General features: G+C 36.3%; 1 protein-coding gene across 6 annotated transcripts in view; it reads right to left on the reverse strand.

The window, feature by feature from the left end:
• Positions 1-820: 820 nt before the first annotated feature.
• The window catches only part of LOC128017488 (butyrophilin subfamily 1 member A1-like), a 165,706-nt gene continuing 148,832 nt past the window's right edge, over positions 821-17,694 (reverse strand). For 3 of the 6 annotated variants that reach the window (XM_052602906.1, XM_052602907.1, XM_052602909.1), the window contains 7 exons: positions 7,468-7,830; positions 5,810-6,103; positions 3,721-3,831; positions 3,605-3,625; positions 3,053-3,091; positions 2,401-2,442; positions 821-2,306 (listed from right to left, as the gene is read on the reverse strand). In XM_052602906.1, the coding sequence (XP_052458866.1) occupies positions 1,546-2,306; positions 2,401-2,442; positions 3,053-3,091; positions 3,605-3,625; positions 3,721-3,831; positions 5,810-6,103; positions 7,468-7,830 (1,631 nt within the window). In that variant the 3' untranslated portion in view covers positions 821-1,545. The remainder of the gene's footprint in view (positions 2,307-2,400; positions 2,443-3,052; positions 3,092-3,604; positions 3,626-3,720; positions 3,832-5,809; positions 6,104-7,467; positions 7,831-17,694) is intronic. The other 3 variants (XM_052602911.1, XM_052602912.1, XM_052602908.1) reach the window with 1 other exon arrangement.

Genomic DNA, 17,694 nt, shown 5'->3' on the forward strand with positions numbered 1-17,694 from the left:
GTGCATGTGTGAGAGAAACGACCTGTCCGTATCAGCAGCTATCAATAGTAAATATTTGTCATTCAAAAGGAGAAACCAAAAGAAAGATATAAAGATAGAGAGAAACAGACAAAAATTAGCGTAGATAACATTCTTCTAATGATGTAGCAAGTACATCGGGTGTTATGGGAAGTGTTTCCCTTTCTAGGTTTTATCAAATTGCCTGAGTTTTGAGAATGCAGCAGACGTGGAGGATTATAATACAATAAGAGCTCATTCTAATATGGTCATTTGTTTACCAAGCGTGCAGAACAACCACCCAATAAAGCATTACAATAATCTAACCTTGAGGACATAAATGCATGGATTAACATTTCTGCATTTGACATTGAGAGCATAGGCCGTAATTTAGATATATTTTTGAGATGGATTTTTTTTTTGTGAGTTTACGCCACAATGTGAATAATGATATAATGATAACAACACAGAGGAATTATATAGGTAGGTGTGGAATACCTACATTAACATAGATTTAACATGCTGTATCCTACAGTGCAACCTTTCATTTCCTGTGATGTATGAACCGGATGTGACGTCAGATGTGACGTTCAGCAGCTCTCAAAGATAAACTGATATACTGGAAGAATCGTCTAGTTTTTACTTCAACTGTTCAAACCGCTGATTTCTTTTATTAAGACACTTTTATTAAAATATTTTTATTTTATTAATGCTCAGTAAATGTGACGATCAGTGGGAAGTCAGGAGCTACATGTCAGTGTTTTGGGGTATGATGAAAATAAGACTTTTAGTCTTGTTTTAATGAATCACCTCAGACTTTGCATTTCAGTTCACAGTTTTTTATTAAAATACCAAATAAAAAAAAGAGCGTCAAAAGTTACTGACTGCAGCTTTAACGTTATTTAAACGCTAGTACACAATGAGACATTCATGTATTTACAGAACAGTTTAACACAAGTGGTACCACAGAGCTGAGATAAATCTAACATGATTCTATCACAAAATTATCTCTAACGTGTTAAAACATTTGCACATGTATGTAGATCCGTTAGCTGCCTTTGTATTTACATGATTAATAATCAAAAGTTTATTTTACCATCATTTTCCTCTGGGGTCTTTATGTGACTGTAGGCAGATGTTCACACACACACACACACACACACCTCCATGCTCACATTCATTGTTTGTGTCACGTAGAGTGTTGTGTTATATCTGATGATTAAACAGTTAACCCCTCGACTGGCCGTGTTAGTTGTTTAGATAGTTTGATTGGGAGTATTGTTGGTCGAAACAAGGGAGGAATTAAATCTACAGCACTGATTTGATGTCGTCATGTGACACTGTAGGATTGGATCACGTCATGTGAAGATGTCATTAATTGACTTTTTATTTAATTAATGATGCATTATCACTGGGAATTAACCCTAATCTTAAAAATCATTGTGTCTGAACCATATCAGTACATTTTAACAGATGTTTGTAGTTTTTCATGCATCAGGTATTTTTATGCACGTATGTCCTTCTGATTAAACTGCATTTAAAAGTCAGTCAAGCATCTGAACTCTTTTTACTCAGTAAAGGACTGGATTCAGCTGGTTCTACTGGTTCTGCATTATCACTGGCCTTTACATCTAATTCAACAGCTGCCATGTTACTCAGTAAAGGCTGAGTGGGTTCAGCTGGTTCTACAGGTTTTGGATCATCACTGGCCTTTACATCTGATTCTACAGCTGCCGTGTTACTCTGTGAAGGACTGGGTTCAGCTGGTTCTGCAGGTTTTGGAAGATCCAGGATTTTAAGTGGACTCTCATCACCAGCTCCAGGATTGAAGAGAGGAACGACTGATCCAGAGAATCTGCTGCTGATGGTCAGGAGATGTTTTCTCTCTGTGACGTTGTAAAATGACAGCTGACCGTGATCATAATCTAACAGAACTCCCAGTCGTTCAGGTCTCGGTGTCAGGGAGAATCTGATCAATGGATCAGTGTTAGTGCAAAAGCCATAAGGACCGTCTGAACACAAGAACCAGAAACCAGCTGATGGAGTTAAAGCAGAACTGTCTCTTGTAGGAAGGTTTTCCTCTTTCACCACACCAATCATCCAGAAGATTTTGGGAGGTTTAGGTGGAGCTGCCAGCTCTACTTCCCAATAGTGACGACCAGAGGTGAAGCTTTGGGCTCCAAAAGCACATAATTCATATGGAAATCCCTCTCCAGTGTGTTCATATTCTCTACTGTCCCTCAATATTTTAAAGTCTTTAGAAACCTTCAGACCTGGATGTAAACGCTCACGGTCGATAGTGATCTCAACTGTGGGGAAAAACACATGAGCAACAGTTATTAATCCTCATGTAGATGAGATGATCTTTACACATATATGCATTTATAACTCAGATGATCATACCTGCATGCTGCCTCAGTTCTTCTATATTCATGTCTTCCACAACTATAGTGAAAACACATATTTTAGAGATTTTAGACAGGGAAAACATACATCTAAATTTAACAGTATCTAACAAAAAATGAGTATAATAATATAATAGTATAATAGAATATAATAGTATGAAAAGTGAATGATTATGCGACTGTGGGAGTGATGCAAATTAAATCCATGCATTATGAAAATTGTATTCACTTTATGTTATGTTAGACACATAGCATTTGCATTAAAAATGTTTACGAGGACCATGTAATATGAAATATAGACTTTTATCAATAAAGATAAAACAAACATTATCAACAAGGACAGTCAGCAGGTGCCCACGTTTTCGTTGTATTTCATCTCTCATCTCTTCTTTTTTTTCATATTACATGACTAGACAATTTCCAGACAGCCCTTTTATACTGTATTTACAATAGTTTCTAAAATATACAATTGTGACTAAAAATGTAGGATAAACAACACGGACTGTTTTGTTGTTTTGTTCATTGTATTTCTGCTCTCTCCTTCACCTTTATTCCACTGAGAGTCACTGAGACTGATGTTTTTTGAAGATGTTAATGTCAGCAGTTATAGTTCTAATAAACATAAAGCACAGAACAACATCTTCAGATACCTGCTTTTAGCAGTCTCTCCAGAGTCTCCTCCTCACAGTCTGAAATGAGAGAAAATATCAGAGAATGGTATCATTATCTGCTTCACAAATACTCCAGACTCTGTTAATGGGCAACAAACTACATCATTTTATTGTATGATTCTTTCATTTATTAAAAATCATCTTTCAATAATCAATAATGGTTAGCATCTCTCCTGTCATCTGATCTGATGTTACCATGAAGGAACTGTGGGTTCTGTGTGTAACAAGCACATTTCATACAAATGCATAGTGTTTAATGCCCAAGACAAGAACATTTCCCTTGTAAAATTAATGTTATAATAATATTATTGAATGTATAGAAGTCAACTCAGTTTAACTGGTATTTCAGAAGCACCCTTCGGCAGCTTTTGTGTGCTTTTCCTTAAAATACAGATATTAATACAATTAAAAGATTTCAGTTTTAAAATATAAGGATGAGAAAGTACATTTTCCCCTTTTTTCCCCAGTTAATCACTGCCTGAAAGGATTCGTGACTGTGTTCAGATGATAAATGAAGTTCATGTCACTTACTTTCTTCAGCTGGTTTCTTTCCTGCAGAACAGATCAAAAACATCAACACATGAGATACGCACGAAACTAAAACCTGCTGATAACCACATCTTTAAAATCTTTCATCCAGACTGTACCTGTTCGTTTGTGTCTGTATTTGTAGAGGATCAGCCCAAACAAACCCAGAAGAGAACAGATGAGAAACGTGAGGAAAAGAGCCATCCATGGACCTGATGAATCTGATGGACCTGAGAAACAGAAACAAGATTAATCTAAACACTTTCAAAATATATAAAACAATTACAGTAATGTAGAAACATATTTTAAAACTCTTTTAACATAAAAATGCTGTATGCTTTGTTTTGTTTTGATTTTTAATGATTATAAGGTTGAAAAAAATAAGAGGGAATATTGGCATTGAAGAAAACTGACAGAGCACAATAAGGCAAGGAACAAGCATTCAAGAATGTATGCTGATATTTTATAAATTACATTAACCCTCTGGAGTCTAAGGGAAGTTTTGTCATGCCTGACAAACTGGGCTATAATAATATGTGAAATGCATGCATGTACATGATTGTATTTTTGAGGAAAAAATGTTATGAGTGGTTAGTGAAAAACAAAAAATGTTGAATCACTTGAATAAGGCAAAAAAAAAAAAAAACACATAAAGAACAATGGTTCCCGGGATTTTTGAGAACTGGAGCTTGTAGCCTAGAATTTTTCTTTCTAAATTATGTGAAAATCATCTTGTTTACTCATTCACAGAAAACAATATATTGATTTAAATTTTCTAAGACACTTTTTGTTGGTAAAAGTCATATGCGAGTAGGCGTCAACTATCATGAATATCTTTGTGATTTACACCTGAGAAGACAAAGGCCTGCATAATGAGCTGCATAATGAGCGTCTCAGTCAGCTGTGCCACTGAGAGGGAGGACTTACAAGAAAGAATGTGAGAACAAAATAAAAGTATATAATTTTATGTTTGTAGTTTATTTAGAATATATTTAATTATCCTACAACATAATTTAATGTTCACTTGCGAGTACAGATAAACAGTTTATCAGAAACAATCAAAGCTGACTTTCAAAGCTGAATTTTTTGCATCATTACTCCAGTCGCACAATCCTTTCAGAAATCCTTTTAACATCCTTTTCTTATTTTCTTCAAAAAACAAATAAACATTTATTGTTATTATTATTATTTTTCATGTTTTTTAGGGGGGGGGGGATAAATTGAAAGAACAGCATTGTGTTACATTTGTTACAGTTACATGTATATTATTTGCATCAAGCTTTTGAATGGTATAGTATTGTATATTGTTATTGAAACTTCATAATGTTTCACTTGATTATACATTCAAGTGAGTCAGGAATTATAGTTTGGAAAAAGTCTAACTAGTAAAATGTTTACACGTTATGTGAAAACTAGTACATGTATATAAATAAATAAAAAGAGACTTCTCTGCTGAATAAAGTGCTTCATTCTTTTTTCTGAGGAAATCCATTTCTCAAATCCTCAACCACATCACATCTTTTTGGGGTGAATTATGTCTTAGTCCTCTCATCACGAAGCAAACAGTAAAATAAAATAAAAACTTGAACAGTCTCGCTGCTTTTTCTTCTGTGTGTGTGTATTCAAGCCGCGCGCTTCAGTTTGAATCTGAATAGCGTTCAGCGCGGGGGCGTGGTCACATTAGATATAACGAAGGGAAACATAAAAAATAGACATCGCGTTGTTTTCATATGAATTACTTTATCACAGAATATCTGTTTTAGGCAGCACTTGTTTAGTTTAAAAGTAGACATGTCAAGCTTTCTAAAGATATCTCTCATGTCTCTTCGTTGAGTATTCACGGAGTTACACTTCATTTTAATGACGTGTTTGTACATGAAGATCAGCGCACACAAAGACTTTTATCTTTATTTTATAAGTGCACAATGTTTTGTTGTTATTATGTCTGTATCCAAAAAAGTAGACCCTTTACATTTGATTGATGTATTGCTCTTATCTGTATGATCAAAACTGAAAGTGTAATTTAAGTTATTTTCGGGTTTATCAGGAGAAAATGCCTCATAACACATAAATGCATTAATCGACTTCAGAGGGTTTTAAAGGAAGTTATGGTCACAGGAAGAACTAATGGAAATGAACACAGGTCTGGCATTCAAGCAAATTTGATCACTTTTTTTGTGGAATCTTCAAATATCCATGTTCTCTTACCTGAAGACACAATGCCCTGTATGTCCAGTCTTCCTTCTTTTAAATCTCCAGTTCTGAGAGAGACTGAACATGAGACCAGTTTAGCGTCTGAGAGAGAGACGACCATCCAGCTGTGGGTAGATATCATCTCATCTTCTCCACGAGTGTGAGACGTTCCTCCAGGACGGAGAACCCTTCCTTCATCTGATGTCCAGGAGACACTGGGCTCTGGATACCAGCCACTGGACCTGCAGCTGATGTTCACACGACCATCATCTAGAGACTTTGGAGACAGGACAGGAGCGGATCCTAAAGCTGATGAGAGGAGAGACAGATGCTCAGATCTTCTCCAGACACAAAAACTACATGCATGCCGAATAAAAGGATACTGTTTATACAGCGGATAGTTCCAGTCCTTGATTCTAAATTGGCTGAAACGTGTTTGAAGCTGTTGTAAATTACTCTGCAAACATAAACCTTTGTTTACTTCTGTGTGTTACCCCGCAACCACTTTGTTGGGCCTACATTGTTTGGTGGAAGAATACTGTTTGGATTAATATCATTACACTTTATTTACTGTTTTATGTTGTGAAACCTTACTATGTATATGGAATAACTGATTTATAAAAGCAATAAGCCCCATGAAGCTGTGGTTTACAGTGAATTTATAACAGATAAGAGGGTAGTCACTTCACTTTACATAATACCGAATAACGCCCCTCAGGAGATTTTTTATCACTATAAACCACAGCTTCACTGGGATTAATGCTTTATTTACACACTTTCTAATTATGTCATTTCAGGGTCTTGGAGCACTTCAAAGTAAACATTCTGTCATAATTTATTCAACCTCCAGTAAATTGTTAAGACTATACTATAATATAATATACAGTTTATACTGTATATTAGTTGAGTTACAAAAGAATCCACCGATATATTGGCTGATATTTGGATTTTTGGGCATGTTTTTGTATTTGGCTGACTAGTGTTGAATGTTTTGTTTACTGCAGCAGTATGAACTCCAAACTTGTGAAAAAAGAGACTTTAACAGGATTACAGAATCATGAAGCTACTATTTAAAGTATAATAGTTCATTTCTTTTTTTTTTTTTTTTTTTTTTTTACAGATTTATCGGTTACATTCACTAACTGTAGGTAACTTTGTAGCTACATGTCAACAAAGTGTTTTCCATTTATTTTAATAATTTATTTATAGTTATTTTAGTAAATATTATTTACGAAATAATCCATCGCAGCAGATATGTCTGGGAGTTGTTTTTTTTTTTTTTGTAGTCTTGAAATTAAATAGTATAATATCATATTATATATCGGTTTATATTGGCCATTGGCCACCTTGTTTTTTATGATATCGGCATCAATATCGTTTGTCAAAGAATCAATCAGCTGACCACTACAAAAAAAGCACTGTTATCATAACAGTTTTCCAAATAACTTGAGTTTAACTCGGTTTGCTTACTCAGTGTTTGTTGCCATGATGTCAGCATTTTCTGCAAATGATGACAAGTTGAGTCTGTTTCTCAGCCGGAAGACTTGGAATTTAGTCATATGGATGAGTTTTATATCAACAGTCCTCAATGATGATGAGTTTTATTATGCAGAAGAGGTTAGGCTGAACTATAGTTTAAAGAAGTGCAGCTCCTCAGAAAACAGACGACTCACCTGTGATTTTGAGAGTCATCTCTTCAGTCCCATATGAATGTTCTCCGCTCACATAACAGTGAAATAAACCTCCATCTTGTACTCTGAGTTTCTCCAGCTGTAGAGAGATGTCTCCATCCTTCAGTCCACCAGACTGATCTGACCGCAGAGCCAGAGAGCTTCGGTTCCTGTACGATTCCTCCTGGATATCCTGGATCTTCCCTTGATTATAGAGGAGAACAGGGTTGTTGAACTGATCCTGACGGTACCAGCGGATCTCCAGAGCTTCAGCGTTCTCAGGAGGAGAGATCCAGCAGGGAAGAGTCACTGTGGATCCCACATGAGCCACTATAGGATCAGGAGGAACCACCACAGTCAACGACACTGAGAGAGAGAGAGAGAGAGAGAGAGAGAGAGACAGAGAGAGAGAGAGAGAGAGAGAGAGACAGAGAGAGAGATCAACATCTACATCAACGAGCTGGCAGAAGCTCTGGAGTGCTGCGACAGCATCCCAGGCCTCGCTCTACACGACTCTGAAGTCAAGTGCCTGCTGTATGCAGACGACCTGGGCATCCAGATCTCAGCATCAGGGGGCTTCAGTCTGGCCGTCAAGACCCTCAATGACAAGGCACAGAGGGCATTTTATGCCATTAAAGCACGGTTTGGCCAATTAAAACTATCAATTAGAACATGGATTAAATTATATCACGCAGTTGGTCAAACCAATCTTACTGTACGGGAGTGAAATTTGGGGACCAATATTACAATTTGAAAACTGGGACAAAAGTTTAATAGAAAGAACACAAATGGAATTTGCCAAAAACATCCTAAGGGTAAACAGAAGTGTTCACAACCCCAACATTCAGAAACTAATTGACAAAAATCTGAAGTATAATTATGATGAAAAAAAACTCATTCAGCCCTAAACAGAATTCAGCCCTAAACAGAACCACAAAACTGGCAAATGACTTATCACTCAAGCAATTTTAAGAAAGACAAATCCTTTCAAAATATCGACTCAGTGATCAAGATTGGTAGAGATTGGTAGACATAAAAGATCCTGGCTCCCGAGAGAAGAGAGACAGTGCAAACACTGTGAGCTGAATCAAACAGAGGATGAGAAACACTTCCTTCTGGTCTGTCCCAAATACAGCACTACAAGAGAAACATTCTTCCCACAGTTTGAAGCGTTGAATCCTTCATTCTTGTCTCTAAATGACTCTAAATGAAAATACTCTAAATACTTGGAGAGAATGAGACAGCAGTTAAACTAGTTGCAAAATATACACCATACACACCATACGAAAGGGATAATTTATTGTATTCAACTGTGTTATTTAATATTATCAATTGTATATAAGTACTATTATTAATATAAGAAATATTATCTGCTGTTGTTATTTTTATTGTATTGGTTTATTCATTTATTTTTTCTTTTGTATTTGTTTCCTTTTACTTTGATGGTGTAATAATATTTTATATTTTATTCTGTTAATACTGTAACTCAAATGTCATTCCAATAAAGCAACTTGAACTTGAACTTGAACTTGACAGAAAGAGAGAGACAGAGAGAGAGAGAGAGAGAGAGAGAGAGAGAGAGAGAGAGAGACATTTTAACAGGAATCCAGAAGATCTGGAGATATGCATGAGAACAGAAAATTTCACTTTTCTATGATTGCTTTGTAAGTTGTAATGGATTGTAAGAGAACTAACAAACTTGTAAGGTCTTAAACATTTCCATCTTAATTATTTTATTGCCTTAATTATTTTGTGGTGAAATGTAATACGTGGTTTGACTGCACCGTTTGCCTTAAATGTCAGTTGTGTAAAATGTTTGAAATGTTGCTGCTGTCTTCACAGAAGCTTTGCGTTCAAATATATCAACTCAAATCAATATTTTGCTAATATTTTTGTCTAATTATTTATTTATGTGGCAAGTAGCCTTGTAATAAGCCTCTTCACGTCTGAGTCCTGATCACCCTGTTGGGGTTTATTCTGTTGAGCAGTTGCAACTTTGCAAGGACAGTCTGGTGCTTCTGACTCACAGCCTGTAAGTACGTTTTCATATTTAAAGAATTTACCACTGATGATTAAAATGTGAGTTTGGAGCAGTGTAGAGTAAAACCTGTTTTTGTTTCTCCGATCACAACTGCAGATATGGTTTAATGTTTACGCAGCGTGATACACAACTCAACACATAAAAAAAACAGTATAAGTCATTATAATCAGTAATTATGTCCCCACTGAGTGCTACAAATGCCTTGTTTGTGATGGGTTTTATTGGCTTTGTATCGTTGTGCTGCGGCGGTGAGTGTGATTTCACCATGTACAACATGTTCCTGGATCAACATCCATGTTGATCCTGGAACAATATTCTAATCAGCCAATCAGAACTGAGATATGTTTACTGAGTGTTGACATTTCCCAACATCAAAGCAGTAATGACTTTATGAACTACTTTCTTCTTAAAATCAATACTATTAGAGATAAAATTGTAACCATTCAACCATCAGCTACAGTATCACATCAGAACAGTTCCACTCATTCTCTACTATAGGAGAGGAAGAATTGTATAAACTTGTTTCAACTTGTTACAATCTAAGCTCCTAAAAGAGGTGCTTCCAGAAGTCATAGGTCCTCTTCTGACTATTATTAATTCCTCATTGTCATTAGGATATGTCCCCAAAACCTTCAAACTGGCTATTATTAAGCCTCTCATCAAAAAACCACAACTTGACCCCAAAGAACTAGTTAATTATATACCAATCTCAAATCTCCCTTTTCTGTCCAAGATACTAGAAAAGGTGGTATCCTTACAATTATATTCCTTCTTAGAGAAAAATGGTATATGTGAGGATTTCCAGTCAGGATTTAGACCGTATCATAGTACTGAGACTGCTCTCCTTAGAGTTACAAATGATCTGCTCTTATCATCTGATCGTGGGTGTATCTCTCTATTAGTTTTATTGGATCTTAGTGCTGTGCAGAGATGTATAGTAACGAAGTAGAACTACTTCACCACTGTACTTAAGTACTAAAAGGCGGTATCTGTACTTTACTAGAGTATTATATTTTTCTCCTACTTCCACTTTTACTTCGGTACATATTTTCGCTGAGTTTAATACTTTTACTCCGATATTTTTTTTATGTGCTGCATCGTTACTCGTTACAATTATAATAATGTTACGAATCATTCCATTACAAACCACTGCCAGAACTGTAGATGGCAGGTTTGATGAAGCTGGCACATCATTGAGCGAAACAAGCGATTAAGAACACTGCGCATGCTGACTGAACTGCTGTGAAGAGAGAAATGAACACCGAGCTGAGACAGATAATGAATCGTTCACGAGTCAAGAACCGGTTGCATCGGTTCTCGGATGACCAGTAACGTTAGTTCTTTCTGACAGTTCGATTCAATAAACCAGTTGAAGAAAACAGTTCACCGATTCTTTTGCGCTCGACGTAATGGCGTTGACTGCACCTGGGCTCATAACATTAACACAGAATCAGTTCAGAATCAATCACCAAAAGAATCAGTTCGTTTCAGACGCTCTGTGTGTCGGTTTGCTTCACGCTAAAACACACATGCGCAGTATCATCAGCTCCCCGGTTCACGAATCGGACGCGTCTGACAGAAACGGTTCGTGAACGAGTCATTATCTGGCTCGGCTCGGTGTTCATCTTCAGTTCTCTCTTCACAGCAGTTCAACACATTAAACAAGTTAACAGCTTAATTCATCTGTGGATTAATGCGTATTGGAGACGCGAACCGTTTAAAACGATTCAGTTCGATTTGGTGGACTGTTTCAAAAAGATCCGGTTACATCGAATGATTCACAAACTGCTTTGTTTTTAACTGTCTTACAACAGACACGGAAGAGAAGACAATGCTGAATAAAGTCGTAGTTTTTGCTATTTTTGGACCAAAATGTATTTTCGATGCTTCAAAAAATTCTAAATGACCCTCTGATGTCTTATGGGTTTGAAACAACATGAGGGTAAGTTATTAATGACATCATTTTGCAAATTGGGCTAACTAACACTAGTAACCGTTTTTTGTTTACAAGAAGTTACTGTCAAAGGAATTTTGATTGTCCTTTAGGTTAATCATTTGAAATAGTAAAAACAATATGTTCAAACTTTTGACTACTTTCTTTAATAGCTACATAACACAATACTTCTACTTTTACTTTCAGTACTTGAGTAGTAAATTTTAAAATAGACTACTTGCAATACTTAAGTACAAAAATTTTTGAATACTTTAGTACTTCTACTTAAGTGTGGTGCTTAAAGAGCACTTCAACTTCTACTCAAGTCACTTTTTTGATAGAGCACTTGTACTTTTACTCAAGTATGGGTCTCTAGTACTTTATACATCTCTGCTGTGTTTGACACAATTAACCACAACATTCTTTTGCATAGACTTGAACACTTTGTTGGCATCAGTGGAAGTGCATTAGCATGGTTTAAATCGTACTTATATGACCGCCATCAGTTCGTAGCAGTGAATGAAGAGGTATCATATCGATCACAAGTGCAGTATGGAGTACCTCAAGGCTCAGTACTAGAGCCGCTACTCTTCACGCTTTATATGTTACCCTTGGGAGATATCATCAGGAAACATGGTGTTAGCTTTCACTGTTATGCTGATGATACTCGGCTCTATGTTTCTTCGCGGCCCGGTGAAACACACCAATTTAAAAAAAGAATGGAATGCATAGTCGATATAAAAAACCGGATGACAAGTAATTTCTTACTGGTAAATTCTAAAAAAAAAAAAACAGAGATGTTATGTAATAACCTACAACACTGGCTAAGTCTTGATGGCTGCTCTGTCAATTCTTCGTCATCAGTTAGGAACTTAGTTGTTCTATTTGACCACAATCTTTCCTTAGAAAGCCACGTTTCTAGCATTTGTAAAACTGCATATTTCCATCTCAAAAATATATCTAAGCTATGGCCTATGCTCTCCATGTCAAATGCAGAAATTTTAATCCATGCATTTATGACCTCAAGTTTAGATTATTATAATGCTTTATTGGGTGGTTGTTCTGCACGCTTAGTAAACAAACTACAGCTAGTCCAAAATGCAGCAGCAAGAGTTCTTACTAGAACCAGGAAGTATGACCATATTAGCCCGGTCCTGTCATCACTGCACTGGCTCCCTATCAAACATCGTATAGATTTTAAAATATTGCTTATTACTTATGATATGTAAAAATTGATAGCCTTAATGCACTGTAAAAATCGCTTTGGATAAAAGCGTCTGCTTAATTTAATTTAATTTAATTTAATTTAATTTAATTTAATTTAATTTAATTTAATAAAGCCCTGAATGGTTTAGCACCTCAGTATTTGAATGAGCTCCTTTTACATTATAATCCTCTACGTCCGCTACGTTCTCAAAACTCAACTCAGGCAATTTGATAATACCTAGAATATCAAAATCAACTGCGGGCGGCAGATCCTTTTCCTATTTGGCGCCTAAACTCTGGAATAACCTACCTAACATTGTTCGGGAGGCAGACACACTCTTGCAGTTTAAATCTAGATTCAAGACCCATCTCTTTAACCTGACTTAAACTTAACATACTAATATGCTTTTAATATCCAAATCCATTAAAGGATTTTTAGCCTGCATTATTTAGGTAGACCGGAACTGACTTTTCTGCAGCCTGGAATTGAACTACTGGTTTCGTCTGGTCAGAGGAGAACTGACCCCCAACTGAGCCTGGATTCTCCCAAGGTTTTTTTCTCCATTCTGTCACTGATGGAGTTTCGGTTCCTTGCTGCCATCGCCTCTGGCTTGCTTAGTTGGGGTCACTTTTTTTTACAGCGATATCGTTGATATGATTTGCAAATAAATGCACAGACACTATTTAAACTGAACAGAGGTGACATCACTGAATTCAATGATGAACTGCCTTTAACTATCATTTTGCATTATTGACACACTGTTTTCCTAATGTATGTTGTTCAGTTGCTTTGACGCAATGTATTTTGTTTAAAGCGCTATATAAATAAAGGTGACTTGACACAGCATCACAATCTGGTGAGGGGCGTAACATTTCCGTCACACACTTGAAGTATTCAGCCAATCACAACACACTGGATATCTGACCAACCAGACCACACCTCGCTTTTTAAAACGATGAGCTTTGTAAAAATCAACGTGTTTCAGACGGCAGGGCATATGGGAGAAACAATAATGTACAGTATGTAAAATATAATGTTTTTTTTTTACCTTACAATGCATAAACACATTTCATTACAACAAATACACAAAATAATGTTCTTTTTAGCAACATCATATGACCCCTTTCAGGAAGCATTCGGTCCATACTTAAAACAAAATCGAAGAATTAACTGATATGACGTCATTCCGAACAAAATCAGGCCAAAATGAAGTTTGTTTCAGCGGTTCGAAACAGCTGACCAGAGCATACTTTCTGGGGAAGTTCACTTTGGCTCCTAATTACCTTTGAGCTTCCATTGGTCCATGGCAGTTACGCAATCAATGGGTGTGTTCAGAAACTCCTGAAACCTTCTTTGATGTGTGTGTTTTTATTTATTTATTTTTTGTCCTCAGTTTGTTCCTCATTCTGTGGAGGCCCTACAGGAGAGCAACATCTCCTGAATACACTGGAGTGTCAAATAGCTGAGCATCACAGATATATCTGCACCTGTACGATCGCTCGCGGAGAGACTTCAAAGATTCAGAGAAAGCATTTAATTCCTAGAAAGAAATTGCAATGAGACTTGGTGTTGAAGACCTGGGTTTTTTTTAAAGAATGAAAGGAAAGAGTAAAAATATAAGGTAGCAATTACCAAATACATGTGTTTCAATTAAATGTTACACCATATTGCTGCTGTTGTTCTTTCAGTAAGAAATTTAAAGGGTATACAGTAAATTAAATATCAAAATGAACATACAATAAATAACCTTTGTTTTTATCAAATAATGACACCACATAAAATATAAAAGGTGTGACAATTTATCCAGTTTAATAAAATAAAGTAACAAACTGTCACAAACACAGCCTCTGTGGCTCTCTCCGATCACCACCAGAGGGAACCGTCACCCGAGTATTAACCTCCTTCAAACTCCATTTCCCATACACCCCGTACCTGGGGCTGATTACCTGCACAGGTGTCGCTCATCTTCATCCCCTATTTAAGGAACTCGCCCTGTTCTCTCAAACGCGAAGTCTTGTTTTGCCCATGCAGACATTACCGAGCGTTTTCCCACTGTTGGATCTTCCGTGTATGACCTGGACTGATTATTGGACTCTGATTCTCTGCCGCCTGCCTTATCGACCTCTGCCTTGTTCTCTCGCCTCTGCCTGCCAGCCGCCAGCCCTGATTCTACGCTCTGTCAAGGTTTATGATTCTGATTTGTCTACCTGTTTCTGTTTACTCTGTTGATTATTGAAATAAAGCTGCTTATGGATCATAACGTCCCTGACTCAGCGTTACACAAACTCACTCCAATATATTTTTTCCACGTCATGCTAAAGTTTTCATACTGTGAGACATTCACGCTTCCTATAAAGGACTGCAGTCAAGCCAGCCGCAGTTCAGAAAAACTTGGTCAAGCCAGCCGCGATTGTAATTTGTGGGTGCGCATATAACCATGATCACAGTACTGGCAAGAACAGAGAGAACCTCTTTCAGTGCACTTTTCATTTAGACACCCAGAATTTACATATAATATAACAAGATTACATTTCTCGATTTCTTTTTTTTTACTTCTGCTATAATATTTGTGTTATTTATTGGTGTTTTCATGGTTGTGTTTTGCTATATTTTACGGCCTTTCAAATCATAGCAGGATTCATAGAAAAAGAGAAATGGGAAATTATTTGATTTAGAGGGCTACAAAGACCCCATTTCTAATAAACAAATGATTGTTCCGTTTGTATATGGGAAGTCCCATACTTCATGCATACCTCATATGAAAACATTTTAAATCAGCGTTTTCTAGATATGACACATTATTACAATTCACAGGCTATAAAGACCCCATTTCTTATGAATAGAAAAGGCTAATGGTTAGACCTTATATGGGATGTCCAATACTATACGCACACCTCAAATTAAATTTTAATTTTAAAGCGCTTCGAGTGCCTAGAAAAGCGCTATATAAATGTAAGGAATGGTAATTTGTATTATTTTACTGCAGCATTTTTGATATATGAAACCATATGGCACTTTAGAGGGCTATAAAGACCCCATTACTAATAAGTAGTAAAAACAATGGTCATTTCCTGCAAGGGATATTACAAATTATGTGCACACCTCATATCAAACCATTTTACTGCAGAATTTTTTTAGATATGGGTCCATATGGTGTTTAGAGGGCTATAAAGACACCATTACTACTAGGTAGAAAAAAACAATGGTCATTTTTTTTCTCATTTGAAATTCACTCTGGATATAAGAATCCACTAAATGATTAAATGTAAATGTTCTTATATGGGACATCCCATACTATATCCATATGTCATATCAAACAATTTTACTGCAGCATTTTTGAGATATGAGACTATATGGTGATTTAGAGGGCTATAAAGACCCCATTTCTAATAAGTAGAAATAAGCAATAGTCATTTCATGTAAGGGACATTCCATTTTATATGCACACTTCTTATGAAACTATTTTACTGCAGTGTTTTCAATATATGACACATTATTACAATTTAGAGGGCTATAAAGATCTCATTTCTAATAACTTGAAAAGGCTAATGGTTAATTCTTATACAGGACATTCCATACTATATGCACACTAGGGATGCACCAAATGCAGGATTCAGATTCGGCCGAATACTGGGCTTTTTAACGAGGTTCGGTTTCGGCCGAACCTCAGATTTTTTTTTCCACCGAACCGAACCTTAGTCTTGCGCTACGCTGGTCGACGTCACACGCCCGTTGATTACGTGATGGTGTTTACATGAGGACCGTTCTGTAGCAATACAGAGCCAGTCACATTGGGCGATGATGTGGAGATAAGCTTTTTTCTCGGTGAGCCTTTGATTCCTCTTAGAGAGGACCCTCTTCAGTGGGGGAAGACAAACCGGCAGTGATTTCCACTGCTGACAAAAATGGCAAAGATCAACCTCTGTGTGCCACCAAGATCTGTGATTTTTTCAGTTAAAATAAAATGAAAAGTACACTTCTGTTGACGTTGTTTACTTCATTAATGTGTTTTACTGTGTTAATAAAATGAGGATGCGAGTAGGATTCTGTATTTGTTTTGGATTCTGCGAATCTTAAACAGTGGATTCAGTATTCGGCCGAACCCAAAAAATCTGGATTCAGTGCATCCCTAATGCACACATCATATAGAAACATTTTACTGCAGCATTTTTGAGATATGACACATTATTACACTTCAGAGGCCTCAAAAGGACCCATTTCTAACAAGTAGAGAGAGCTAATGGTTAGTTCTTATACTGGACATCTCATAATATATGCAGTCCTCATATCAAACCATTTTACTGCAACATTATTTTTAGATATGGGACTATATGGTGCATTTGGAGGCTATAAAAACCCCATTTCTAATAAGTAAAATAAATAAATGGTCAGTTCTTATATGGAAAAGTCCATGCTCTCTGCACACCTCATAGGAAATACTTTTGCATTAGCATTTTTGAGATATGGGACCATGACACTTTAGAGGGCTATAAAAAACCCATTATTAATAAGTAGTAAAAACCAGTGGTGAGTTCTTACTATGAAATTCTAAAATCTATGAGTGAATCAATGGAAAAGATTTTACTGTATGATTTCTTTTTAGGAGCAAGCAATTATTTCACATATAGAGTTATAAAACTGTACATTTATCCATTCCAATAAATAATAAGAATACATTTCCACAAGGAACCTCACCTAATATTTGCAGCCTTTATATAAAAACATTTTATCAAACCAATTTGGAGTTGCATGCATTCAGAATCAATTCTGAGATCTTATAGTATATATAAGTATAATTTTGAGACATAGAAATGTCAGCTTATAAAAGTAGAGGAAAACAATGGCCATTTCATGCAAAGCACCTCCTACTCTATCAGCACAGCTAAAATGAAATCTGTGTACTGTGGCAGTTTGGAGTAACATGTATGCTCATATATCCTCACAACAATATGCTATTTAACCACTTACGTAGGGACACTGACTATTTTTAAAAGGCACATAATACTACCTCTACTGCAGAGTTCAGTGTCAATCTTGCTCCAGCAAATC

This window comes from Carassius gibelio, chromosome A7 (genome assembly GCF_023724105.1).
Source record: "Carassius gibelio isolate Cgi1373 ecotype wild population from Czech Republic chromosome A7, carGib1.2-hapl.c, whole genome shotgun sequence".
NCBI lineage: Eukaryota > Metazoa > Chordata > Actinopteri > Cypriniformes > Cyprinidae > Carassius > Carassius gibelio.